This window comes from Schistosoma mansoni, chromosome 7 (assembly GCF_000237925.1).
Source record: "Schistosoma mansoni strain Puerto Rico chromosome 7, complete genome".
Classification (NCBI taxonomy): domain Eukaryota; kingdom Metazoa; phylum Platyhelminthes; class Trematoda; order Strigeidida; family Schistosomatidae; genus Schistosoma; species Schistosoma mansoni.
In genome coordinates this window covers 3,511,639-3,539,541 of record NC_031501.1, presented here as the reverse complement: position 1 = coordinate 3,539,541, position 27,903 = coordinate 3,511,639, and the positions used below count along the sequence as shown (strand labels likewise).

Genomic DNA, 27,903 nt, shown 5'->3' with positions numbered 1-27,903 from the left:
AACAATTTTTTTTCTTTCTATACAAAAAAAAGAGACAACAAAAAGGGAACACAAATGTTTTGTTGCCCTTATAGAAAAACAAACAACCAACCAAAATAATACCAAAGATGGTGATGTAAGAGTAGTCTCTTCTTCTTTTACTTCTTGTTGCTATTCTTACGACGATGATAGGGGGTTAATTTTTTTTTTTTTTACATTTTCTCTTGCATAGCCATCAAGAATTTTTGTTGTTCATGTTGTATACTTGATAATACATCCGGTATTGATATTTTATATTGTTCACATACTTTTAATTGGGCATTAACACCTTCACGTAATGCTATTAAATGTGATAAATCATTTTGTGTTTTAGCTTGTTTTATTGCCATATCAAAATGTTTTAATGCTTCATTAAATTGACCCTTTTCTACTGATAATTGACCAAGTAATTCATGTATTAATTCACATTTAGGATCTTTTTGTATACCTTCTATAAAAAAACATAATGCTGCATCACGATCTTGTTTCCATTTTAATTGTAATAAACCACGATGTGCATAGGCTAATCCAGAATCTGGTGCTAAGGTTATTAAATCAGCAAATATTTTATCACTTTCTTTAAAATCACCACGTTCAGACAGGATCTATATGTGATGGAAATCATGGATAATAGGAAATAAAAAGAACATACATACACATATCATTGATAATGATTTCTAGGCAAAACATGTTTAATCAATTCAATCATGAATTTTGCTTAAAAAACAAATCGATTAATGATTATAACAGGCTACACACATTCAAGTCGTACGGGTTGAAGACTACACTGCCCACTGAGGATAGTTTCTTTTAGCAGACTACCACTACTACTACTACCAGCGCTTAAAAAAATGTTTAGCTGAAAGTTAAATGTAGAAATGTATAGTTTAGTCATTGATCGAGTTACATGATGATATTACACCACCAAGTGTAGTATCTTATTATTGAGTCAACGTTCAAAGTTCCAACAAACGAAATGAAGACGTTGAATGGATCGACCAGTTCACACATGAATCTGATGGATTGGTTGACAGTTAATGAAATCGCTTCAATAATTTGAAATGCCTATATAACTTCTGTCTACAAACGCCATTTGCTGTGAAAATGACATACTTATTGTATACTGTTTTTTTAAAGATGAGTATAATTATCCAACACTTCAGTCTACATTTCTTAACAATTGTGTAATATGAATGATCTTTGGTAGTGGAAAATATGCACAGCATGTTAGTATTTGATGACAAGTGTTACTGAAGTAATATTGTGGAATCACTAATCGGTTAATAATACGACAAGAAATAAAGAGTAATAAAGAGAGATTTTTCTTCTGGTTAGCGTTTTTTTGGCGAGTTGGTTTTCTACGGGATGGGGTCGCTAACCGCATGCCCAACCCTCCTCTTTACCCGGGCTTGGGACCGACAGTAGCCCCCGGAGGAGCTACAGGCGGAGACGTGGAAAACTACGAAAGCCATCATCCAGAAGATACAGGTGTTTATTAACAGTTGTCTACGCAAGATACTTCGGATCCATTGACCAGACACTATCAGCAACATTCTACTGTGGGAGACAACAAACCAGATTCCAGCGGAGGAAGAAGCGCTGGAAGTGGATAGGACACACTTTAAGGAAATCACCCAATTGTGTCACAAGACAAGCCCTCACATGGAATCCTGAAGGTCAAAGGAGAAGAGGAAGACCAAAGAATACATTATGCCGAGAAATGGAGGCAGACATGAGAAGAATGAACAAAAAATTAATAGAACTAGAAAAGAAGGCCCAGGACAGAGTGGGTTGGAGAATGCTGGTCGGCGGCCTATGCTCCATTGGGAGTAACAGGCGAAAGTAAGTAAGTGAAAGAAGAGAGATTGAGTTTCTAAGAAGAGTCAAGTTTTTTTTGTTTAGATTTGTGAGATAATCACTGAAATCAATTGTTGAAGATTTCCGATCAAAGTAGAATAAATATGTTCACTTATTATCATCTTTTCAATTTGGATTGCTAGTATCAATCCATAAATTTTGTCCTACTTTGTCTTTTGAAACTATATTCCTAAGATTTAGTTTATCTTTTTATCATTGTTATTATATTGTTTCAATTTCTTTTGTCATGCTCATTTTGTTGTGTTAATCAGGTATGACAATTTATACCAATGTACATCTGTACCAGGATTTATGTTGATAATAGCTATCTATCTATCTGTTGAGAATATAATAATGTAAAGTTGGACAACTTGAACTAGTTGCACATTTATAACAAGTCCTAACATTATTTATGATTGATTGTATAGGTTAAAATATGATGTATTGACGAGTTCATTTAGACATGTAAACCCAACAACGTACAATCAACAGCTTAAAACCAATTAATTATTAACTTTACAAAAGAATTGAATATTTTTAGTACTTCAAACTAAACTAAACATAACACTTTCGTACTTCAGGATCACCGAGTGAGTAATACTGAGGTTAGACATGGGATACTAGGTAAAAATGGCAAATCGATTGATGGAGCAGTAAATCTTTATCAACTGAGGTGACTAGGATATGTGCCCATCCACTACCCACCTCGAGGAGCGATGTTGGTTGATGTAAAGGTACGTTCAAAAAAAGCTAGGAGAGGCTAAATTCAACACATAGTACTTACTCTACAAAGTCATTAACAATAGAACTAAGTCATGTCAATACGTGCATACTACCTGTTTAAAATCCACTTCACTATCATTTACTAGTGGTTGGATACTTTGCATGATATAGATTAAAATCATTCGCAATGATGGAAATGTATCCAACCTCAGTCTATTTCCTTAAATCTTCAATTCCTAATATTACTATCTCTACTCCTCTAGGATTTATTCAAATAATTTTATCTCATTGTACTAATAAGGTATTGAAGCTTAAAACAATATAAACATGGTAAGCAGAGATGGATAGTGGCTAACAGTGGAATCCAGGACGCACGTTTCGTCCTATTTGGGACTCGTCAGTTGGATGTACCTGCATCTCAGAGTTGATGTTCAATCTGGGACTCGAACCCAGTACCCTCGCTTAAAACGCCATAGCGTTATCCACTCGGCCACTGAGTCCTAATAGCCACTATCCATTTCTGCTTACCATGCTTGTGAATTAAGGCTATATCGAGGCAATACGCACAGTATGCACATATGCCAATTAGAGACTGACCAGTTGCAGTCCTATCACATCGATGGGAAGATTCAAACAAACAATACTAAATGAATTTAATATAAACATGTATCAAATTCTACGTTGCGTTTAACTAACTGACTGACATGTGACCGCATAACAACAACAACACCTATATCAATTTATATCTATCATCTTAAAACTTCTCTAATCCAGTAAACTAACACTTCACATAAACTCTCAAATTTTAATTGTCACAAGAATGACTGAATGTTTCTCCATCTCCAAAAATAAAAACAAAAACTGAGAGATGTCTCAGTTTTTATACACAATAAATGATACTGAGTAAGAAAACAACAACATTTACCTAACACAGATATATATTGACACATTTACACAATTATGTTGATTGATTCATCTTAGTCTAGTTTTACCAACTTAATCATTCTTTAATAGATTAAACTAATATTTATATAAATCTAATCTAAAGGTAAATGATAATAAAATCATTGAAATAAGTTGTTATCAGGTACATTCAACTGACGAGTTCCAAATAGAACGAAACGAGAGTCATGGATTCCAATGCTAGCCACCAAACCATCTATGCTTATAAGTTGTTATCATATGAAAGAATAAAATACCAACAATCACAGCAACAAACAAAAACAGCATTCACATAACTCTTATTCGATTTTAGATCACAATGAGAATAAAAACCAAAAAAAAATATTGAGAGTAATTGAAAACAAACTGTCAACAACAAATGACAAGTATGAAATTCCTTTTGCAATAATAATAAAATGATACAACATATTAATGAGCCCATTATGTGTCTTGTAAAAGTGACTAGTAACTACTACTTATTTGTCAAGTACAGATGAATAATAATAATAAAGAATATCAATGTACTGATCTGAAGGAAACAATCAGTATAAACAAGAATGAAATAACGATATCTCGTCAACATGTCAAAGAAATGAGGTATAAGAAAATGTGAGAACAAAAGAGGAATCACGCTATTATCAGAAACCAACAAGATTTTCAGCAGTATTGCTAAACCGAATGTGAGATTCAATAGACACATAAAGTCGAAATCAATAAGCTGAATTCCGTAAACATCAATCAAGTATCGACCAAATAACGACACCACACATCATCGTTCAACAATCAATTGAATCCAACCCATCACTACACACCAACTTCCTCGACTATGAGAAAGCATCTGACAGCGTGGATAGAACTTCATGGAATTTTCTTCAACAACATGGTGTACACGAGAAGACTGTTACCATCATACGGAATTCTTACGACTGATTACACTGCAAAGTTGTGTATGGGGGATAGCTCACAGATGCATTCCAAGTGGAGACCAGTGTCACAGACAAGACTGCTTACTCTATCCCTTTCTCTTCCTTCTGTTGGTCGACTAGATTGTGCAGACTAATACATCTCAGAGAAAGCACCGAAAACAGTGGGTAGCTTGCATACAACTAGATGCTTCGAAAGCGGTGGGAAGGTTTACATACCTGAGCAGTTCAATTGATAAAAATGGGGGATTTGATGCAGATGTGAAGACACGGACTATCGGACAACACCACAGTCAGAATTTTCAATACGAACACCAAGACAGTTCTGTTGTACAGAGCTGATAATCGGAGAACTACTACAACTGTCATCAAAAGGGTACAAGTACTCATAAACAGTTGTCTATGTAAGATACTCAATATCCGTATGCTAAACAACATCAGCCTACTGTAGGAGAGAACAAACCAACTTCCGACTGAAGAAGAAGTTAGGAAAGGACACTGGAGATGGGTGGGTAAGACATACTCACACACACGCATCATGGAAATAATCAAACTGCATCTCGAAGCAAAACATAATATGAATTCCTTAAGCCAACAGGATAGCACAGACCGAAGAACACACTGAGTCGGGAATTCGAGGTAGACAAAAAAGAATGAATAGGACTTGGGAACAAACAGAAAGTTGAACCTAGGACAGAGTAGGTAGGAGAATCCGGATCGGCCGTGCATCCTTCACGTGAGATAACAGGTGTAAGCAAGTAACTCGAGACTTTGAATCATACATTATTTATGTACAAATTGATGTTGGTGATATTATTTGGCCGGGCTAATCGTGAGGGATGGTATGTAAAATGAGTTTCAAACCAAAGATCTCACTTGTCCATGATTTAAAAGAAGAAATAAAACTATTTCAACTGGTGGGGTTGAATATTCACACTAACTAGCATCGATGATAGGCCTGGTAACTTCAAAAAGAGATTCTCACTTCTTAACAAGTAATTTGATTTTTCCCAAAATTTTTCACAAAAGAATCACAAAGTTGTAATGAGTGTATCAGGAATGTATAACTGAACACTACCTAATAAACTTGAGACTTTTATGATAAGCGAAATGGCTAATATACTCCCAACCGTTTTTCTATTATATTTTGATGTAGATGAATCCTAACGTTACGCGAAAAAAAGTTTTACACAACAGAATTCTCATGTTTGTTTTCGTCCATAATGCTGCATTAATATTCCACTTTGGGGTGATGAACAAAGTAAACCGCTTTTTTCTGGTAGAGTTTAAGTTTTGTCAAAATGCTAACAAGTCTCTCTACACACACACACACACACACACAGCTAATTCATAGTAATTATCTACACCCTCCTTATGAAAATTACGCAACAATTAAAACTACAATGTAGCAAATTTCCCTACAAAAGTGAACATTCTCGAAATGAAGTCCCTATATGTATTACCCAAGGATTTTGAAATAAAGTCACCTCTGGAAATCAGACAAAATATGTACGGTGACAGTATTGGATCATATAAATAACTTCATAGTATTCCGTATTCATATATTAGGATAGAACTAACTAGGAAATAAGAATATGAAGTAAGAGAGTTGTTTGATTCAGTTGAGAAATAATTCAAGTTCAAGTGATTTTGAATGATTTCACTGTGCTTGAGATAATATTCTTTTTTATTTTTTGTTTGAATTTCATTTACATTGTAAACAGTTAGTCTGTGACCACGCAAAATCGTTAACTTCAGTTACTGATCGAGTTCACTCATTCACTCACGAACTTCATCGAGAACCTGATATCCTAATGAATAAGCAATGTATTGTAGTATATGCCATCTTGGTCACTAATATCTACTTCACATATAAAATACTAGTTGTTGTAAGAGTAGGCAGCTCAGTGGCTATGGAGTCCCACTTTTGACCACTAACTCCTAGGTTCGAACCTCCTTCAGCCTAATTCGGTTTCGGCAACAAAGTAGTATTATTAACACCTACACTTAGAGTTGGCTCATACCTAAATACCTGGAAATTAGTTTATATCTATCTAGTATATTATATCTTACCTGAGCAAATAAGGAATGAGTTTCTAAACAATTGGGGTATTTCTTCACTAATCGACGAAACTCTTCAATACGAGAATCCACTTTGCTAATATCACCGGCAGTTAATGCGCATCGATATAGGGTGTACAAACGTTGAGCCTAAGATTTAAAAAGAAGAAATAACAATCCAGAGAAAAAAATTAAACCAGTAACGAATGTTAGTAAAAAACAAATCATATTTTAGGGAGAAAAAGGGTGAATGAACATTAGGGAAGTATACACACTGAAGGATATATTTTAATATGGATATTTTATAAACCAACGAGATTCTGAATCACTAGAGATAGAAACAAAAGTTACTTAACGATTACTTAACACAAAAAGTTAAGTATTAGGATAGGACATTTGCAGTAGTAGTGGAATTTAGGAAGTGAGTTTCATTTTATCTAGGAGTCATCAGTGGAGATTTTGATATTGGGAAACATTCATAGAGAGTGTTGAATAATGAGGACTGCCCACTAAAATTTTAGATAATATCAGGACTGCATCATCCCGCTTTACGTTTAGAAACTATAGTATATTTTCACACATTTCACACTCGCTATCAATGTTTTCAAATATTGAATTCTCTGCCAGATGATTAGCTCACTTATGTCGGGAAAGTAAATCGAGAGTGTGAACGATTAAAAATTAATGAAATTACGGCGAATTAGTTTAAATGTTTGATTGTTATCAACAGACGTTGAAATCCGCATCAGAATTTTAATGCACATTGAGCAGGAACCTAACATCACAGCAAATAGTCACAAACAAGTTTCAACGTTTGTTACATGTCAAACATAATGCAGCGATGGTGCAAGTGAAGGCGAAATCTTCCTATTTCGGGTCAGTGAATGCAGTCAAATCCTTTAAATCCTCCAAACAAAACACAAGAACCTGATGAGAAACCACGATTAACATGTTGGATTTGTGGAATTATGTCCATTCGAAAATCACAAGTACCACCTCTGTCACTGCCCACCAAACGAAAGCTTATGGTTTATAGAATAACCTAGGGACAATGTTCTTACGATAATCTACCCAGGCGGGTTTATGAAGAGTTTACGACTTTTTACTGTACAAGTTACAAAAAAGTACAATCATCAGAGACATCGTAGTGGTTGGTAATATGCATTGAAAGGAATCGACATTATTCAGATGTCGAGTTCTGAACTGTTAACATTTAACGAGAGATCACTCAATATTTATCGTCAGATTCGATCAAGAAATAAGAAACGGAAACTTGTTGAAATACTTTGTGCTGCGAATTCTATATTGTACCAAAAATATAATATTTAATAAAACCAGAAACGATGATAATGATAAATGATCATCATTTTTCAGCCTATGTTAATGTGTTATGTAACAGTCCACTCACTCACCAACATTCACAGCTATAGCCAACTACTAACCTGTGCAACTGAAAATTCCGGCTTTAATTTAACAGCTGTATTCAAATCATGCAATGCTTCATCTAATTGGTCAGCTAATAAATTAATTTGTCCTCGATGAAGATAAACATCCGGACATTCAGGCCAAACATTTTGTGCACGTTGAAAATCATAAAGGCAAGCAGCTACATCCTAGGTATGTGAAAAATATGTATGAAGGTGAATGTGATACAATAAACTGTAAAACATGAATGTGAAAAATTATCACTTTTAAGCAATGTAAATTTATGTACAAATAGTCTATGCCAAGCGTTTCTGATACATTAGGCTTAATCATACTTCTACCTTTTTAATATCATACGTAATATTATTGTCATTTCGACTATTTTGCTATTCATTCTAACAACCTACTAAATTTGTGAAGTTTATGGCCATGTTGCTGACGTCAGTCGGTCAATTATCATAAACGTGAAACCAAGCACAAGTGAGTTTTGCCTTAAATGCCAAGCAAAATCCATATGATGAAGTGAAATTTCAAAGATTAATTGGAAAACAGATCGAAATAATTTAGGAAGAACATAAATAAGACTAAAAATCAGGAATATAGTAGGAAAAAACAGAGTGAAAAGGTGTATATGAGGAAATATTGAAATTCAAAGCCAAAAGAAAAAAAGTGAATGTATCTGTGCTATTGTGAACTTTTCTGAGCCATATCATCCTCCAGTCACTATCGCCGTTACTGCACAGACTCCAACAAAGTAATTTGCGTTCACCAACGTCGCTTAAATCAACAGTAATGTAATTTCATGATCCGATCGTAACATCAAGTAAAACATCTTTTGCAAGTAAGTTTTATCGGCTGGTCCGACGTAAAAAGCAGGAAAATTCGCTTGACCGTTACACCACGGTAATTGGCTCCTGTTAGCAAAGTGTATTAACAATCTCAAATAATGGTTCCCCTCTAGGACCCGAATCAATGTCATCTACTATCAAAGACAAAGGCATAATCAAAAACGCATATTCCGTTTGTGACCGATTTTTTCCCCTGAAAGACTGAGATATTTACGCTGATTAAAAAGTCAATATCATATTCAACCGATTCTTAAGACCACCAATCAAATTCAAAATGATCAAAGATTTTCTCCACACAAAATCATATATATATATATATATCTTTGCAGTTACTTCTATATCTGACTTCAGTGTTTTAGCTGGTATATCGTCTGGTTCTGGTGATCTCCACTTTTGATTTGTCTTATAGCCACGGTGATTTCTTCGGTGATTGGTGAATTAAATGTACAATGCCTAGTTTCGGGAAAATCCCATTTAAAACCAAAAAAAAAATATCTAGGACTAAAAGCTAAACTATATACACACATTGATCTAACTTACTTGATCAACTGACATTGATAAGCATGCAGATTTAATCAATGCATTAACGCGAACCACTAATGAAGCTCCAGAGTCTACCATACCAATATTTTGAAAACGTTCTTTTGCTTCTTCAGAACGTCCAGCTAATGCTTGATAAGTAGCGTGTAAAAGTGAAATTTGATTATATACTTCTTTAATATACACTTGAATAGATTCATTTGTTTTATTTTTATTGAGGGTGTCAGTATTATTTGAATTTGTGGTGATGCTATTGCTTTCTTTGTCATCCAACTCATTTTCATTTTGATTATGTTCATTAGACTCAACAGAGGCGGGATTGTCATTTGGTTTTGAAATTGTTTCACCATTTCGATCGTCTAGTTGAGACGATGAATTAATCAAATTCTTTACATCTGAGAACGACTTATCCGATAAGATCTAATTAAAAACAAGAAACAAACAGACATAAATATAGCAGTATTTATAGTGATTATCAAACAGTCAGTTTAATTCAACGTAGGACACACAGCACAAATGTGTATTGAGTCAAGTTTCCATAAGTCATTAGCATAACAAGATGAAATTATCAAGACAAATCCCAGAATATTAGAAGTAGTAACGATTTTAGTAGTAGGAGAAAACAGTAAGCATGGACGTTATTACGTAAGAAGAATGCATTTGCAGGATGATAGGTATAAGATAATTTTAGGGTCTAAAATATAAAAAAGAAGATATAGGATGAATTCATCTGGGGCGTTGTGAACGATTCTGAACCATGTCACCCAGTCTTCAATCACTGATCACGGTTATCTTGCAGACCTTAACCACGTAAGCTGTATCTACTACCACACCTCAGACCAGCAATCAATGGCTTTATGGACTGACGTCGCAAATCGGTTTGATCACCTTTTTTTAATCTACTCTTACAACAGCTAACATTGCAGGTAGGCGGTGGGACACACGTGACACATTTCCCGACCATGTCAATTGATGAATACTCATTATCTTATAAACAGAATTGTTATCTTTACCTAGTATCATGAGTATAATCTTAGCATCGCCTATAAGTTGTTTCCAACATAAGTGGGCACTGCTTTGAAAACATTACTACAAATGATGGAAAAATAGTTTGGGACAAATGCCAATAAGCTGCTCTTATTAAAGAGTATTTACATTACGCAAGTTAGTTATTTATTGAATTTGCATCGAACTGGTCGGCAGCAGTTTCTACCGAGCCAGATCCAGTGAGTTCTGTAAATATTTTCTTTCGAATGTATCATATTTCCTTTCTAAACTTAAAAGAAATGAGAAATTTCAGAAGTTGAGGATTCCAAAAGAGTGGTAACCATGTTGATCAAAGTTTATTCAACATATATTATGATTGATATTAATGGCATAACTATATTCATTGAAAATTATAATGATAGGATTGGATAATATTTGCTCCTAAATGAATTTATGGTGGTTTTACGTTTTCTTAAACGGATTCTTTACATGTACGCCTTTTGACAGATAAATGGTGAAGAGTTGAGTGTTGTATTGTTTGGTGTTCGAGTAGAAAGACTGAGAGTGAGAAAGGAAGTTTATTGACTAAGCGAATAGGCATGTTTATATATACATCCCTTAGAAAACTCCCTGAAAGTAGAAGTAGTAACAGTATTAGTGATAATAGAACAGATTAGGCATCAAAGATACGATTCAAGAATAAGTTAGTGAAATAAGAAAAAAATTGTGGGGAATTCAGAAGCATCGGAAAGATAAAGAGTGGATGTACCATTAATCTGATGTAACTATCTATTGAGAAGACATAAAAAAGATGGTTGGTAAAAAAAATAGCACCTAAGAAAAGACACCTACTCTTCTACATCTGCCAAAATTGAAGTTAGTAGCTTTTATAGAAAACAATCTCCCCGAAAAATCAAGCGCGTCTTCGACCTTAAAGACTGGTTCACGAAGCAATAGACGTCAGAAGACATACTTATATACACTATATATATAACTTTGGTTAATATTATCAATCATACATAACACAATTTATAATAAAAGAAACGCTCACTCTTTCGAATAAATTAACAGCTTTCATTGAATAGTCAGCTGACTGTTGATAATCACCTTTTGTCATATAATTTAAGGCTAAATTTACATTTTTAAACGCTGATTGAAGAGGTTCTTTAAATTGTGTATAATCATATTGATTAAGATTGTTATTGTTAGGTAATTCTGTGGTGCTGGGCATATTTGATACAGGATGATCATCAGTTACTCCATTAACTGCAGTCTTAATAGTTTCAGTCGGTGAATTATGTTTGGATAGTTGTGAAGAAGTAACTGTGAATGGATTACATGCGAATGCGCTAAATTGAAGAAAAAGATGAGAAAGAAAAAAATTGTTAAATGTTCGTTGTATGAACACAAACAAAATACTGAGATGATGGAGAATATTTGTAGCTTGGGATGAGGATACTGAAAGTGTTGTAGTCTCTGGCAGATGTTGACCATATGGTTAGGATCTACGCAATAACTGCGTCCACATTGATTGGAGACGTTAAGTGATGTGGCACAGAGTAGGTTGAGATGGTTGAAATGTATTTACTCGTTATTTTCCCTCTGGTGTTTGAGTCTCAGTATTCCTCTGCATATACTTTCTTTCGCATCTATTTCTTTTATGATTAGTAATTTTTTAATATTATTAATTCTAATTGTTTGCTAACCCGGGACTTATTGATTGAATGTCGATCGCCTTGATCATTAAGCTAACGCTTCAAAACTCTAAGTGATGACTAGCTCAATACATTGAAATTTGTCACCGACACTTTGTGAAATAGTGAGTGAGGAATGTTTATTTATGCTTCGGTATAAGATTATGAAAAGCTGGAGATAGATTGGGATATTAAATAATGAGATGTAAAAGAATTTATGTGTAAGTAACAATTAAACTAATCACCCAAAATTAATTTAGCTCATCATACCTAGGATAAGTGTGTGTACACAAACATTCAACTGATTATGATAACATAGAAGGAAAAACAGACTTTGAACTATACTGATAAATATTACCAGTGTTTAAAACAAAATATTTATTCGTATGAAGAAATAAACATAAGAGGTAATAAAGTGGTTAAAGCCCTAGTCTTTCTGACGGTAAGTGGTTCTATAATATGGTAATTAGACTTGGATATTGTGATGACTCAACTGAGCTACACTAGCTAAAATATTAGTTCTTTCAAACTCTACTACATCAGGCGGGCCAATCAAAGGGCAACAAGACTAAAACCAACAAACTTCTGGTACATGAGAGAAGTCGTTCTGTCAACTGTGAAGGCATATGACAGTAATATGTTGTTTCTCCCAATGAACCAGCATTCTCGATGGTGCTGCCATCCCACCATAATAAAATATAGACCCTAAAAACAGAACACCTTACTTTGCTTCATTGATTTCGGTTGCCGGTGATAAGACGTTAATGTTTCAGAACTAACACATTTAAAACGACTTATAAAAAGACGGTATGAGGTTAAACTCAAGTATTTATTCGTTCGGTCTTGGTTACGCTGCCAGTTCGTCAAAACCACTACTATTGATCTAGCTTTCATTCCAAATTTATCTAAAAAGTATCCTACCACGGAAGGTGAGAAACCGCAAAGTGACAACTGCCCTGTTCAAAATCAAATCACGATCTCATTACTTGATATATTTCTTCCGTTTTCTTAAATTATTTTACTTATTTATTTGGACGCATAAATATTGGTACAAAGGGGCACCGAATACATATGCGCCACACAAGTCACTTGATTTATGTTAAGGCTGGAATACTCCCCGGGTGTCCGAACCGGAGCAGGTGGTTTTCTTAGAGGGCCACACCCCGAGCCTTCGACCTAAAGATCTGATCCACAAGGCAGTGAACTAACGTAAGGAGATACAGTCTCATGGTAGCCGGTGATCAATAATTGGTACATACGCCATTTGTTCCATCAGGGTTTCCCAACTCCCCAGGTGGACTCACAGTGTCCACCGACCGGTTAAAGCGCCGGACATTAACTTTTTGTCGTCTTAATTTCGTAAACAACAGTAATGCCACGAGAAGGCAGTGAGTAGGAATTCCGTGACAGTTGCTGTATACGCGTGGCCATGTGAGAGCATTTCGAGGAGAGCGAACTCTCCTCACCCTCGGCCGTACCAGAGCGTTTGAGGGCTCGAATCGTATCTCTATCTATTTAAGTTTAGACAGATAAGAAACAGTATTATTATAACCATTGTACAGAAAGCTGGGCAAATAGAAATCTAAACATGCATATAATCATAGATATGAACAGAGTTAAATACTGTCTAGATAATCGAAATTCACTAAACTCTGTTTAATACAAATCTCAAAAGCCTGTTTAAACAAACATACATGTTTTTTAGTTGATTCAGTAAGAGTAATATATGTTGTCTTGTAAAGAATAGTAAACAAGTTACGACAATAATAAATTGAAAAGTGAACAAGTCCATATCGTTTAGTAGGAGTAAAAACAAGAAACTCTAATGGAAAATTCTAGATATCTGTTTTTATTTTGAAAAAACAATCCAACAGTAGTGGCTGTATTCATATGGCATTTCATTATATTTATTTAAATCTGTCTAATCGATACGACAAGTCTTGGATATCCGGGACGTAAATGTCATATTACAAAAATAAATGTACTATTTCATGATATATTTAAAGTGGGATGAATATGTGAGATCAAGCCCCAAAATCATAAGGTGATCTCATTTCAACGTTTTGAGTCAGTTGAGGTATGTATATAGGAAGTTTGTGTATAAGTATCAGACCCGAATACCGTGCACTATAATGAATGGTGTCAGAGGTATGAAGGCGGTTTCCGTTTCTCGGTTCCCCACACGATGGAAAGATAATTTTTCTTAAAGTACCTTGAAAGATTAACTCAGCTGAGAGTGGTTCTTAACAATCTGGTGTGACTACAGAGTCGAGGACAATTCCTTGAGGCCGATCATGGGCGGCTTTTTTAATGAGTAGTTTTATATATGTTTTACCTAGGGAATTATTCAACTCTGAAAAGATGTTGATTCAAACTATAAAGTTTAAAATTGGTTGAGAAATGGTTCATCTAAATTAAGTAATAAACCAATTCATGCATCCAAACATCTAAACTACTGAATTTCTTCAGGTGCAATGTTGATCAGATTAAATTTTCGCAATAACCAAATTCATAATGATAGACTGCCTCAGTTACCAGGTACAGATTAATGCACATGATTTTGAGCATGACACAACTCAGTTACTCAAGCTGAAGAAGACAAAAAGGAGTTCTAGCTTGGAACTTGGTAGCCGAAGACCTTTACGACAGTGTGATCGTGGAACGATCACAGTAATACATTATATATGACTAATGAAATCCGTATCCGTGAATAGAGTGACCTAATCAATTCTCATTGGTATAAACAATACATGAAACTCTTTGCAATTAAAAACTTAAATATAACAATGAACAGAGTATGATGAAAAAGAAAAAACTAAGAGATTTTAAGGTTAAAATCATCCATAAGAAGATAATGAGTGTAGTCTTTTTGTTTGTTTGTTTTCTGAATAACCATCAGGTAAAAAGATATATAGTTATTGAGCTAAGTAGTAGTAGTATCATTATTATGATCATGCAAAGGAATGGCTTGTCTACATCAGTTTTTCTAAACGTACGTAAATAATACATACATTAAACTGTCTTAAAAAAGATTCAATCGACACATAAGAAAAAGTGTAAAACAAATGAGTTACTATGGTGATCCTCTCACTCAAACTTTAATAAATCACTTTATAAATAAGGGGTGTTAAAGGTAGTATTAACACCATACACAAACTAGTCCTCTGTTTATTTCATATTTCATTATTAACACAACTAACACTGATAATCGATGTTATTAGTGGTAACAACATGTCAGCAATGCTGATGTTCGGCAGTATGTGTCTAGACACAGTGGCAATAATCCGGTCGATGTCACTGTCTTGAAACATCGGTTCCGATGGCTTAGACATATGCTATAAATATTATCCCAACAGCTTCCATATCGGGCATTACTTGCCTACTACTCTGGAACCGGTTGGAAAAAGTGGGAAGGTGATCATTTTATAGTATGGAGCTTGGGTATGAAAGAAAACTCCACAGGATTGGTGTGTCAGTGTTTCGTAAACCCACGGTTGGAGTCCTTAAGATAGTGCAACACAGTGGCTAGAGACCTTATCAGATGTGGTTAAGAATAGAAGCTAGTAGGAGGTCCTGCTGTGATTTTTTTCCCGGATTTCTACATAAAAGTGAGAGGAACTTCATTGGCTGAGAGTATTCGTTCTGGTTGCATTTGTCTTAACTGAACCCGCTTTTCCCATCATTTACTACATTTGTTTGCTTATTTTTATCTATCCATTGTTTCTTATTATCCGCGACCTCCTTCGTCTATCTCTTCACAATCTCATTTTCTGATTGTGTGGTACAGATATATTTGGTGCTCTTTTGTACCAACATTTGAGTATAAATAAAGAAAATAAATACAAGCCGCAATCACTCATATGAATAAATATTTAAATTTAAAGCATCTTGGGATATTATCATGGTGAAGTAGTCGTCGTCAGTCAATCATTTGTAAAATAGAACGTGGTACACATGTATCCATCGGTTGTAACATCAAATCGGTACAACTGGATGAGATTATCAGGACAAATTCCAGAGTAGTAAAAATAATAGCAGTCTCAATAGTAGTACGAAGAAACGATTTGGCATAGATGATATCATTCGAAAGGAATGAATTAGTGAAATAAAAAGTATAGGATAAGTTTCAAACAAAAGACATAAAAGGAAGATAAAGAGCGGATACGTCCGAGCAATGTCATTCAGCGTCACCAATAATTGTCTATGGAAAATTGCATGAACCCCAACCAATATAACCCAATCGAACAGTTAATGATTTTAATGGACTGTTGCCATGTTTTAGTTTGGGTAGCTCTATCTTTTTTCTCCCAACTTACTCGTATATCAGCTAGCATAGAATGTCAACACAGCTGGTCCTAACCATGTCAATCGATTACGATTCGTAATCTAACAAATTGACTTACCGTTTTTCCCAAGTACCTTGAGTTTAATCTTAGCATTGCTCACTTATTGTTCACAAAACACGTGAGCGATACTGCTTTGAAAGTATGAATGATCAAACATTAATAACCTGTAAGGACCCTCCATTTTTAAAAGCCACGCTTAACAACCATAAATTAGAAGAGAACGTATAGTTAATCAATGTAACCATCCTTTGGTTGGCAAACAAACAATTCGTCTACACCATAGGTGATGGAATCTAGGATCAGTCAAACAAACTTTTTAAAAACCCATATTGAAATTTCTTCAGATGCGGTATATTAATAGTTGGTTTCAACCACAGTAACAAGATCCCAAGGTTCGAATCTCTATACGACATTTTTGGTTTACACAAACGGATAGGATGGCCAGCTTTTGTATTTAAAGTACGGGTCTAAGAATCTCGCTACATAAACCTTGAGTTTACTAAATTTGTCTTAAGTGTTAGCAAACGATCATCTATCACCTCACCTCAAATAATTACGAATAAAGGAAGCTGATGGTAATTCATGCAGTAGTTTGGAACGTTCTTCTTGAGCTTTTTGTTGTCCAATTGTTTTAAGTACTTGATCCATGAAAACAATGTTGTCCTGAAATAAATAAATAACAGTAATAATATGGATTATATTTGTATACTCCGTACAATTTATTTTGATAAAAACACAACATCTTTGAAAGGAATTGTGATGTTTATATGTAATCAAAATTACCTTGTAGATTATTGTGAGGCTTATTCGAATAACAAAATACAATACCTTCAAATGTGTCCACTGCTTCCTCTCTTATTTGAGCGCTGGTTCTTTCTTGACTATTAGAGTTCGCACTGAACAATTCTAGGGAATTACTAGTTAGTATACTGAATTCTTCATAGTTGAAAGCATGAGTCAATTGGAGATAGACCACCAAAGAAAACCTGGGAGCACTGGACGGCCGTTTTGTCCTATTATGGGACTCCTCAGCAGTGTGCATCCACGATATCGCCTCGCGAGATCTCAACCCAGGACCTATCAGTCTCGCACCAGAGCACTTAACCGATAGACCACTGAGCTGGCATCCGATGGTGTTTATGTCTAACTTTAACCAATCCACGAAGTTGAGCAACCGTTCACCAATTGTCTTCAGTGAGTTGTTAACTCACAACAGACGTGGTTGAACTCCACTGGTCACTGCTTCTCGCTAGAACTCCAGGAGATATCTCTTGAAGTCAGTCACTAGTGAGCATATGATAATAGTCAGAAGGGGTTTTTTGTGGAGATTTCAGTATTTTCATGGTTGAAAGTTAGACATTAACACCATCGGATGCCGGCTCAGTGGTCTATCGGTTCCACAATAGGACGAAACGGCCGTCCAGTGATTTCAGGTTTTCCTTGACGGTCTAGCTTTAATTGACTCATGCTTTCAACTATGAAAATAGTGAAATCTTCACAAAAAACCCCTTCTGATTATACTGAATTCTACCACTTCTACTTATCATAGGGACTCAGTGAATGATTAATACATTACACGGAGTAGGACCAGAATACGAAATTGTAATAAACATCGATCCATGTAAATTAACGATGAATTTGATTCTTTATCGAGAAAGTATGGTTATGATGATTACTTTTTGTCCACCACCTGATAATGTAAAAATTGATTTCTGACGAAAACTGATAAAGTTAACCTCTTTTAGTCAACTAATCATCAACTAGTGTAAAACCTAGGAGAAATATGGATCAATACAAGTTTCTGATTATCTAACTCATTTATTAAGAACAAATTCATGTGATTGGCTTTGAACCACACTTTAAATATGACAGAAAGTGATACTACGTGGCTTCCCAGACCAAAGTAGGTGGAGTAGAACTTGAGACCGAGTGGTTGGAAGTCAAACATTTTAACCACTAAGTCATTGGATTCAGATAAAAGGTGTAAAATAACACTGAAACTTAATAATTGAAAGGAGATAAGAATGAATAGATATTTGTTAGACTATAACTAATTTTGGGTTATGTCACTTGGCTTATATTTATATTATCATGGTTAACTATCCGACCGATGAGTTCTCCTGCTTGTATGTAGTAAATAATATCAAACGGATACCTATTATACAAGTCAGATAACCTAAACGCCAATTCTGTAGCTAATCTCAAAAAAGCATTCATATCATATCAGATAACACGAACAGGCCAGTCAGATAGTGGGATACACAAAGTTATCTGTAACACATTGTGTAATCACACAAAAGGTTATTCATCAGAGCACAAAAAGTGAAGCCTTAACGCCAGCTCAAATATTACTTAAGTAATAACATTAAAGCTCATAACGTTTACTAGTAGTTTCCCACGTATATGTAGACACATAAAGTAGTAACCGATATACCCAGTGCTCAGAACTATGGGATACATAATTTGCTAGTAACTAATCATAAGTATCTTGTGTTTAGTGAAACAATCAAATGAACAGTGTGCTAAGGTTACATTCATACACAATCTATCAATAGACATATTATTGTCATAGAAAAAAAACTAATCACTTACAGCATTTTTAAATTTTTCAAAAATACAACAAGCTGTCATATCTAAAAGGCATTCATCCCATTTTTTTAATTTTTCATACAAATGAGCTCGACGATTTAATGCTTTCAAATAATGTGGTGTTAATGTTAATGCAAGTGAACAATCTTCAATGGCGGATTCGTATTGACGTTGATTCTCTTTGGCTGCTGCACGATTTTGATAGAAAGCTGCACGTTCCTAAATAATTTGAAAAAAATGTTTGGAATGTCATAGTTTGTTATAAATAATCAATAAAACACTTTACGAAATATGGTACAAAACGAATGAGAATGCAATAAACACCACTGTCAGTACCACGAAAAATTTTCAATAGAGTGCTGCTGAACCGGATGAAGGATTCAGTAGACACCTTAGCTAAGAGATTAACAGACCGGATTCCGTAATGATCGGTCGTGCACAGACCAAATCACGACACTACAGATCATCCTTAAACAGTCAGTTGAATGGAACACGTCAATATACATCAACTTCATTGACTATGAGAAAGCGTTTGACAGTGTGGATAGGAGAATATTATGGAAACTTCTTCGATATTATGGAGTACCTGCGAAAATCGTCAACACAATTCGGAATTCGTACGATGGACTACAGCGCAAAGTCGTGCATGGAGGATAGCTGACAGACTCATTCCAAGTAAAGACCGGAGTCAGACAAGGCTGCCTATTTTTCCCTCTTTCTTTTTTCTGATGGTTGACTGGATTATGAAGACCTCGACATCTGACGGGAAGCGCGGCATACAATGGACAGCTTCCATACAATTAGACGATTTGGCCCTTCTGTCCTATACACACCAACAAATGCGTATGAAGACAACTAGTGTAACAGCAGCCTCTGCATCAGTAGGCCTCAACATAAACAAAGAAAAAACCAGCATCATCAGTGAACGTGGAGGATCTGATGCAGATATAAAGGCGAAGATTGGCAAAGTAAGGACAGCATTCCTACAGTTGAAGAACATAAGGAACGAAAAACAACTATCAACCAATATCAAAGTCAGAATCTTCAATACGAATGTAGAGACAGTCCAACTATAAGGAGGTGAAACTTGGAAAACTACTACAACCATCATCAAAAATGTACGAGTACTTATAAAGAACTGTTTACGTAAGATATTGAATGTCCGTTACATGGATACCATCAGCAACAACTTATTATGGGTGAGAACGAACCAGCTTCCAGCTGAGGGGGAAATTAGGGAAAGACGCTGGGAGTGGAAAAGAAACACATTAATGAAGTCATCAAACTTCATCACGAGGCAAGCGATAACTTGGAATCCTGAAGGGAAACGAAAAACGGGAATGCCAAAGGAAACACTGCGTCAAGAATTGGAAGACATGAAAAAGATGAATGCTAACTGAAAAGGATTGTCCAGGACAGAGTTGGAAGGAGAATGCTAGTGAGTAACATATGCTCCTCCATGAGGGGTAACAGGCATAGGTAAGTAAGTACTTGTCGTGGTTAGCTTATATGTCACCTTTCCAAACGCTCATACGTGATCAAAATATCAGGGATAACGGCTGTTATTCTGGACAAACGTTGAAGCATTTACATCATTTTATGGCATCTCAACTATGGAAATTCAGTGTGGTTATTGTATTGTCAGTAGGATGATAGTGTTATCCGAATAGGTTTATATTCCCTGATATAGAATAGGATAATCATTTGATCGACAAACCTTTCTAGTAGGTCTGGAATTTCCTCGATTTTCTTGTAGTTGGTGATGTCCAGTAGTTCCAGTTTAGAGCTAAGTGTTATTCACTAATCTGAACACACAAACCAAACCCCACAAACTACTGGATTTGTGTGGACTGCAATACTGCCCGGGCGCCCAAAACGGAAGTGGTCTTCTTAGGGGCTCTTCCCCGAACCTTTGACTAAAAAATCCAATCAACAAAGCAATGGAGCAACGTTAGGAGGGGTGGACTCTTCGTACCCACCAAATCGGTTTGAGCCAACGCCAGACAATAGCTTTTCGTCTTCTCAACTTTGCAAACACCCCCGCACGAGAAGGCACTGAGTAGAACTTCCATGTCAGTAGCTGTATATCCGTGGCTAATGAGAGTATTTGAAGAGGGAAAGCTGACTCTTTCCATCCTCAGTTGTACCAGAGAATTTGAGTGTGAGTCCAGTGGAAGTTAGAAGTGGATGGAATTACATACGATTAATCACCGTGGAGTCAGATACTGGATTACATGTTATTTAGAAAGGCTGTGGACCTTATTTGTATATTATTATCGTAGAAACAGTTTAGTCAAATGATATTTATAACAAATACTTGTAGGTTGTATAATTTGAAACTTAGATTCAAATACTGAGTTTTTGATTCCTGATTTCAATTGTCACAACACATGACAGTTAGTTGGATGCAGCAAGTGAACTAGTCTAGATAGCATTTATAGTGATGGTAATCAGGAAGCAGCTCATTTGACGAGTACAGATTCGTATACTCAACTATCAACCACATTTCATGTGTGAGGGTCGGCGATTACTATTCGGATACCCAGACAAGATGTGAGTGGGGATTTGGACTTCCTACTTAATGGTAAGAAGTCGAACCCCTTGATCAATAAATTACCGCTTCTATCTAATGTGGTAAATTAGCATTGGTACTTTGAAGAATGAATAAGAATCAGTTTTTGGTCTGAGAATAAAGAAAAAGTTATATTGATCACATTTTAAACTAAGGTAACTAAGTGTAATAGTTGTACTGTATTTATTTATTTGAGCACATAAATATTGGTACAAAGTAGAACCGAATACATATGCGCCATACAAATTGCACTGACCTGAACTGCATCCAATGGACATTTCTTAAGACCTTCATCATATAAACTGATTGCCTGAGAGTATTGCCCACCCTTGAAAAATTTGTTTCCTTTTAGCTTTAACGCTAAAGCAGCCTCTAGTGGTGTTTCTGGAGTAAGTTCAGCTTCACTCTTCTCTCCTGTAAAAAAAATGGATTCATTAGTGCCTACATTTTCTTTCAAAGAATAATTTGACATCAAACATTACTTAAATACGAATACTTTACTACAACTGAAAAACTTAGCACATCTTCACAATCCCAGAGGAACTAAAGTAACGTGTTTGTTACAAATTGAATGCACAGGTCGGGCGTCTAGACACAGAGGAGAGTCGTCTAGGTGGCCGACGGGGACTTGTTGGTCGCAGGACAGATGACGGGGACCGTCTACCGCAACTGTACACAGACTACAACATGTTTCTGGCTAGCGCTAACTTCCGGTACAGTCATCGCCGATGTGCCACCTGGCATCCTCCCTCTGCATCTCAAGCCTGGACTCAGATTGATCACATCGCGATCAGCTACCGCTGGCGCGGTTGTGTACAAGACTGCCGCTCCTTTTGGAGTACCTATCTGGACTCTGATCATGCCCTGGTCTGCGCCAATCTCACCTTACTTTTCAATGGCCAACGAATTGACCGTCATCAAAAGATTTGTGTTAGTAAACTGGTTGCAACTTCTGTTGCAAGTAAGTATCGAGCCGAGCTAGCTTCTAGGCTAGCTACCATCCCACCGAAAAGTATAGATGAGCATTGGTTGCAACTGCATGACGCCATGAAAATGGCGAGTAAAGTCGCTTGCAGCTTCGCGAAACGTCCCGCTTATAAGCACTAGGTTTCTTCTGGTTCCTTACAACTGATCGAAGCCCGTCGGTCTACTCCGGGTGACCGTGAGTATTACCACAAACGAAGGCTGTTACGCAACGAAATCGGGCAAAGCTTGCGTCAGGAACGAGAAGCCTGGTGGTCGGAGCGTGCTAATGAGCTGGAAGCAGCAGCTACATCTGGTAACTGCCGGAAGCTCTTCCAACTTATCCGAGCCACTGGCACCAAGAAGTTTGGTGTGAGTGAAACAATCTGTGAGGATGACGGGATGCCAATCACTAACATCTATCGACGTCTTGGACGATGGGCGGAATTCTTTGAAGGGCGGTTCAACTGGCCTGCTGCTCCGGCAACACCGACCAGATTGTCCTGCTCTCTATGGCCGGTGAAGACTGATCCACCGAATGAGGCGGAGGTCCGTAAGGAACTCCAACTCTTGGAACGCTACAAATCACCGGGCCCAGATGACTTACCTCCGGCTCTTTCTAAAGATAGTGGTGACTTTCTGGCTAAGGAATTGACTGTGTTGTTTACAAAGGTTTGGGAGCGAGAGAGCGTTCCAACATCATGGAATGAGTCGATAGTTGTCCCTACCTTTAAAAAGGGTCCACGTCGTTCCTGTAACAACTATCGGGGGATAAGTCTACTTCCGACTGCGTCCAAACTATTGGCTTCTGTCATACGTCGTAGATTGTTTAAAACCCGAGAAAGACTGACTCGCGAGGAGCAGGCTGGTTTTCGTTCTGGTCGAGGATGCATTGATCATATATTCACCCTCCGCAAAATGTTAGAACACCGTCATATTTATCACAGGCCAACAATCGTAGTGTTTCTTGATATCAGGACTGGCTTCGATTCGTTGGATAGGTCAGTCAGTCACAACGTAGAACTTCGTACGTACGTACATCAGTTCGAGTTGCCATACCAAATTAGCACAGAAATGAAGTTGTCGATTCAAATCCTATAGTGGTAGAAGTTAGTAAGAGTATAAGCATTATGTGAAAGATTAGGGTTTGAAGATGTTATTGAAGGAGTATAATACAATAAAATAAATTTGGAAAGAGAAAAAGGATAGGGACATGAAGAATTCAAAAGGTTAGAATTTGGTAGAACACAAAGAGTGGATGCACCTTCTCCATTGCAAACGATTTTGAGCCATGTCATTCAAGGTCTCTAACCATAGGTTGCTATCATCTCGCGAATCCCAACCAGGTAGTCTACACCTACCAATATGGCTCAGTCCATTTGTCAGTGACTTCATGGATTTGTGCCACGTTTTGGTCTAGCCGCCCCTAGCTTTCTTCCAACCTACTCTTACACCATGGAACATTGCACGTCTGGGTAGTCGGTGGTTGGGCATACGTAACACGTGTCCCAGCCATCTCAAATGATGAAGTTTCACTACTTCATCAATCGATTTGCCATCCTTACCTAGTACCCGTTTCCTAACAACTGCATTACTTACCCGGTGGTCCCAGGATATACAAGCAATGCTTCGAGGACATCTATGATCGAATAATAGTAGCCTACGAATGTCCTCTACTATTATCGGCCATGTTTCACTGTCATAAAATAACACGGAACGAACTGCTGCACAGTAAACCCGTCCATTGGTTGCTAGACGGATATCTCGCCTACGCCATAAATGACGCAAGTCGGCGAAAGCTAGACGAGCCTTCTGTATCCGTGCTGAGATTTCGTCACACACCAGACCACAAGGGCTGATGAGAAATAAACACGGGTAACTCCCGGGACCTATTGATGGACTATTATATATATATATATATATTCTTATTGTTTAACTATTGAGTACCCAGATTGTATATATCTATTTTCATCTTATTATAAGCTTCGTTTTGATCTATGAATTATTACTGTACGATTTACTGCTCCCAAATTATATTCAGTTTATCGATTACTGTATCCCATGTTCACAGCCACATTTGGCTTGATCTTGTACAAATATTATTTTCTATTTTGTGGTGTGATGCGGTCTGTCTGTCTGGTATATAAACAGAGTATGCTTGAAATAAATGATTCACATAGCAGAAGCCGCAATTGGTGTTCTGGACTCAATTGGAAGGGCTAGGTGGACAAGGGACCAATAAGGACATTAGACTGCTCATACCAGTTGAACGTTATTGATTTGTTACAGCGTTAATATTAGGAAAGTCGTATTTCGATTGGTGGATAATCCATGTGATAAACAGCCGGACATAAAATCAATAGCGAATTAGCATACGTCCTATTATTTTTTATAAAGTCATAACACTTTGCACCTTCGAAGTGCGAAGTACTCCTACAAGACTGGTAGGATTCTAATCCTGTACTCACGCTGGGTGGTGAGCAGATTGAAGTAGTTGAGAAGTTCGTGTATCTAGGTAGCTACATAAGTGCTGGTGGTGGCGTGAGTGATGAGATCGATTCATGTATAGTGAAAGCCAGAGCGGCTTATGCCAATCTGGGCCGTCTTTGGCGCTTTCGTGATGTTAGTCTGGCTGTAAAAGGTCAGATCTACAACGCGTCGGTCAGAGCAGTTTTGCTCTATGCTTGTGAAACCTGACCTCTCCGAGTTGAGCATGTTAGACGACTCCCTGTGTTTGATCATCGTTTTCTCCGAAGGATTGCTGACATCCAGTGGCAACACCATGTTAGTAATGCAGAGGTTCTGCACCGTGTGTTCGGGTGCAGCGACGATAATTCACTTGGTGTCACCATCTTGAAACATCGGCTTCGGTGGCTTGGACATGTTCTACGAATGTCGTTCCAGAGAGTTCCTCGTCATGAATTATTTGCTGACGCTGGGACTGGTTGAAGGAGGTAGAGAGGCGGTCAGTGTATGACATGGTGTCGTGGTATGAAAGAAAGCTGCAAAGGGCTGACTTCTGTTGGACCTTTACGACCCCCTGGCTGGGGTCCCAGAGATGATGCAACGTAGTGGCTAGAGACGTTATCAGATATGGATCAGAATAGAAGCTAGTGGCGATCCTGCTGTAACCTTTTTTTACTTTCTTCATAAAAAGTGGTTGTAACTTTTTTTAACTAAAAAAGTTCTAGTTGTATATTTCTGTTTCCCTCATTATTCTTATTATTACACTAAAATACACCAATCTGTGGTTGTTATTGTTCTTTTCTTTTTCTTATATGCACCGTACCCTCTTTTTATCCTCACAAATTCATTGTTATTATGTGGCGCATATATATTTGGTGTCCCCTTGTACCAATGTTTATGTGCAAGTAAATATAAATAAGTAAAATAGATGGGAGTAGATTAGTATTTAATTATCCAATCTACCACTGGTTACAAGTGTGAAATATGTTTCGTCTACTTCAGTTTGAGCAATTAGGCAATATACAAAATCAAATAGCGGTTACAGGGCATCACCTTTTTTAAAGGAGAAACACAGAAACCAACTCAACGTACCTAAATAATCTGATAACTAAGGAGGATCACGGTTACTTGAGATACATTTCAATAAAGTACGGGGTTAATAAAACAGCAGTACTGATTAGGTATATGAAATCCATCTGAAATAAACTCGACGGCACAGGACAATATAGCTTACATCACTTAGTTGAGGATTTATGCGGACGAAACTTCCTGATGGTTAGTTCTGAGGAAGATATGTGAAATCACGTAGTCTAACCACGCTACTAAATATAGAGTTTAATGATACCATCCAACTGCCTGAACTAAAGTTAGGGGAGATTAAGGATAGGAAATAACACCATAACTGCTTACCACTGAATTATAAACAATGTGCGACAAGTCTTGAAATTAAAAAAACAACAAACTAATTATTTTTCGCGAGACCTTTCATTCAATGTAGGCTTCCAATATAGTTTAAAACCGTTCAAGAAATTGCACATGGGATACGCCCTTAAAGTGAATGATCTCAAGCAACTAGGTTGTAAACTAGTGCGATCTGTTTGTCTTGCAAGGGTAATGCAGTGTGCAAGCCGAAATTTCGTCATGATACTACTAAGCTGCACTAACCGAAGGTGGGGCTGAATTTTAGCCTACATTCCAACGGCTGGATGAAAGCTGCGCTAGCTACTAAGCTATCATGTATATCTTCACATGAACGAAATAGTACGATTTTAATACGAAAGCAGTAAGTAAACGATTTATTGGAATACCGAGCCAACCAAGACCAGTTTTATAAACGCGTCTGAGAGTCTGTTGCAGGGCTTAACTCGCCTTCTACGGAATCTTTACTGAACAATCACACTCCTAAACATAACTTTCATGAATTTTCTTGAAGTAATTCAGACTGAATTAACAAACTGATAGGATACATTTTACTATTTCACTAACAGCACTTACTACTTAGACATGGTAATACCCAAGTATGCAACCAATCTTTCACGATTTACATGAATATGAATTACCGACGAACTTCACATCAAACCCATAAGAACATGATTTAAGCAACTGATTACGTAGGGGAATGCTATAAATTTTATACATAATTTCAGAGCATTGGTGTGATCTAACATAACTGTATCTGCAATGAGACATCTTAACAAGTAGTTTTACATGGGAAAATCATTTGGACGGTTACTTGATATACGCGTAAGAGCTATTAAACTAAATAGAAACCACTTAATTAGTAACGCGTCTGTATGCGGCCTCATTAAAAATGATATGAGGTAGACAGCTAAATCTAAGGATTAAAGACAGGAAGATTAAGTAGCATCACAGGCAACAGCTTGACGAAGCGAAAGACAGCAGATTAAATTCACAACTAACTAAACAGTATACGGTGAAAGTTAACGGGAATTATTAGATCAGACTCTGGGTGAGATATCGTGAAGATTTGAACGTGAACATATTTTCCCGATAAAGTCAGTTAAAAACCTAGATTATACAGAGGGATAAGTGTTATAGTCGTCACAGAAATCATGAATATGGTATATATATATATATATATATATATTGCTAAATCAATTTACGTCAGTTTGCTTGCTAAAACGAGACAACTCGAGACAATGGAAAAACAAAGCACTTCCAGAAAACTCATGACTTACTTTTGTTTCTGAGGTAATACACAAGGACGGTCAAACCGGCTATACCAAGCGGGATACCGATTGTGACTGCAGTCCTCCAGGATACTCTTGACAACAGTTTAGACTTCCAGCTCTGTAAGTGCAATGAAGATATCTAAAAAGAACATACGTATGAGTTGTTATCAATGACTAGACGGGATAACGACATGATTTACGGTGAGAAAAGTAAATCCCGTCAGTAAACCACGAGTTCCGAGAAGCTTGAATAAAG

The 27,903-nt window shown here is 36.7% G+C and overlaps 1 protein-coding gene across 1 annotated transcript; it reads right to left on the bottom strand.

Moving 5' to 3' along the window:
* Window positions 1-68: 68 nt before the first annotated feature.
* On the bottom strand, window positions 69-27,903 carry Smp_010930 (putative heat shock protein 70 (hsp70)-interacting protein). Its single transcript, XM_018798630.1, has 10 exons — window positions 27,802-27,903; window positions 27,654-27,765; window positions 21,782-21,939; window positions 18,957-19,172; window positions 16,909-17,027; window positions 11,376-11,673; window positions 9,338-9,757; window positions 7,967-8,137; window positions 6,537-6,674; window positions 69-623 (listed from the first exon to the last, which is right to left on the bottom strand). Exons 1-10 carry the CDS (start codon window positions 27,838-27,840, stop codon window positions 192-194), a joined length of 2,103 nt encoding a protein of 700 aa, XP_018653553.1. The 5' UTR covers window positions 27,841-27,903; the 3' UTR covers window positions 69-191.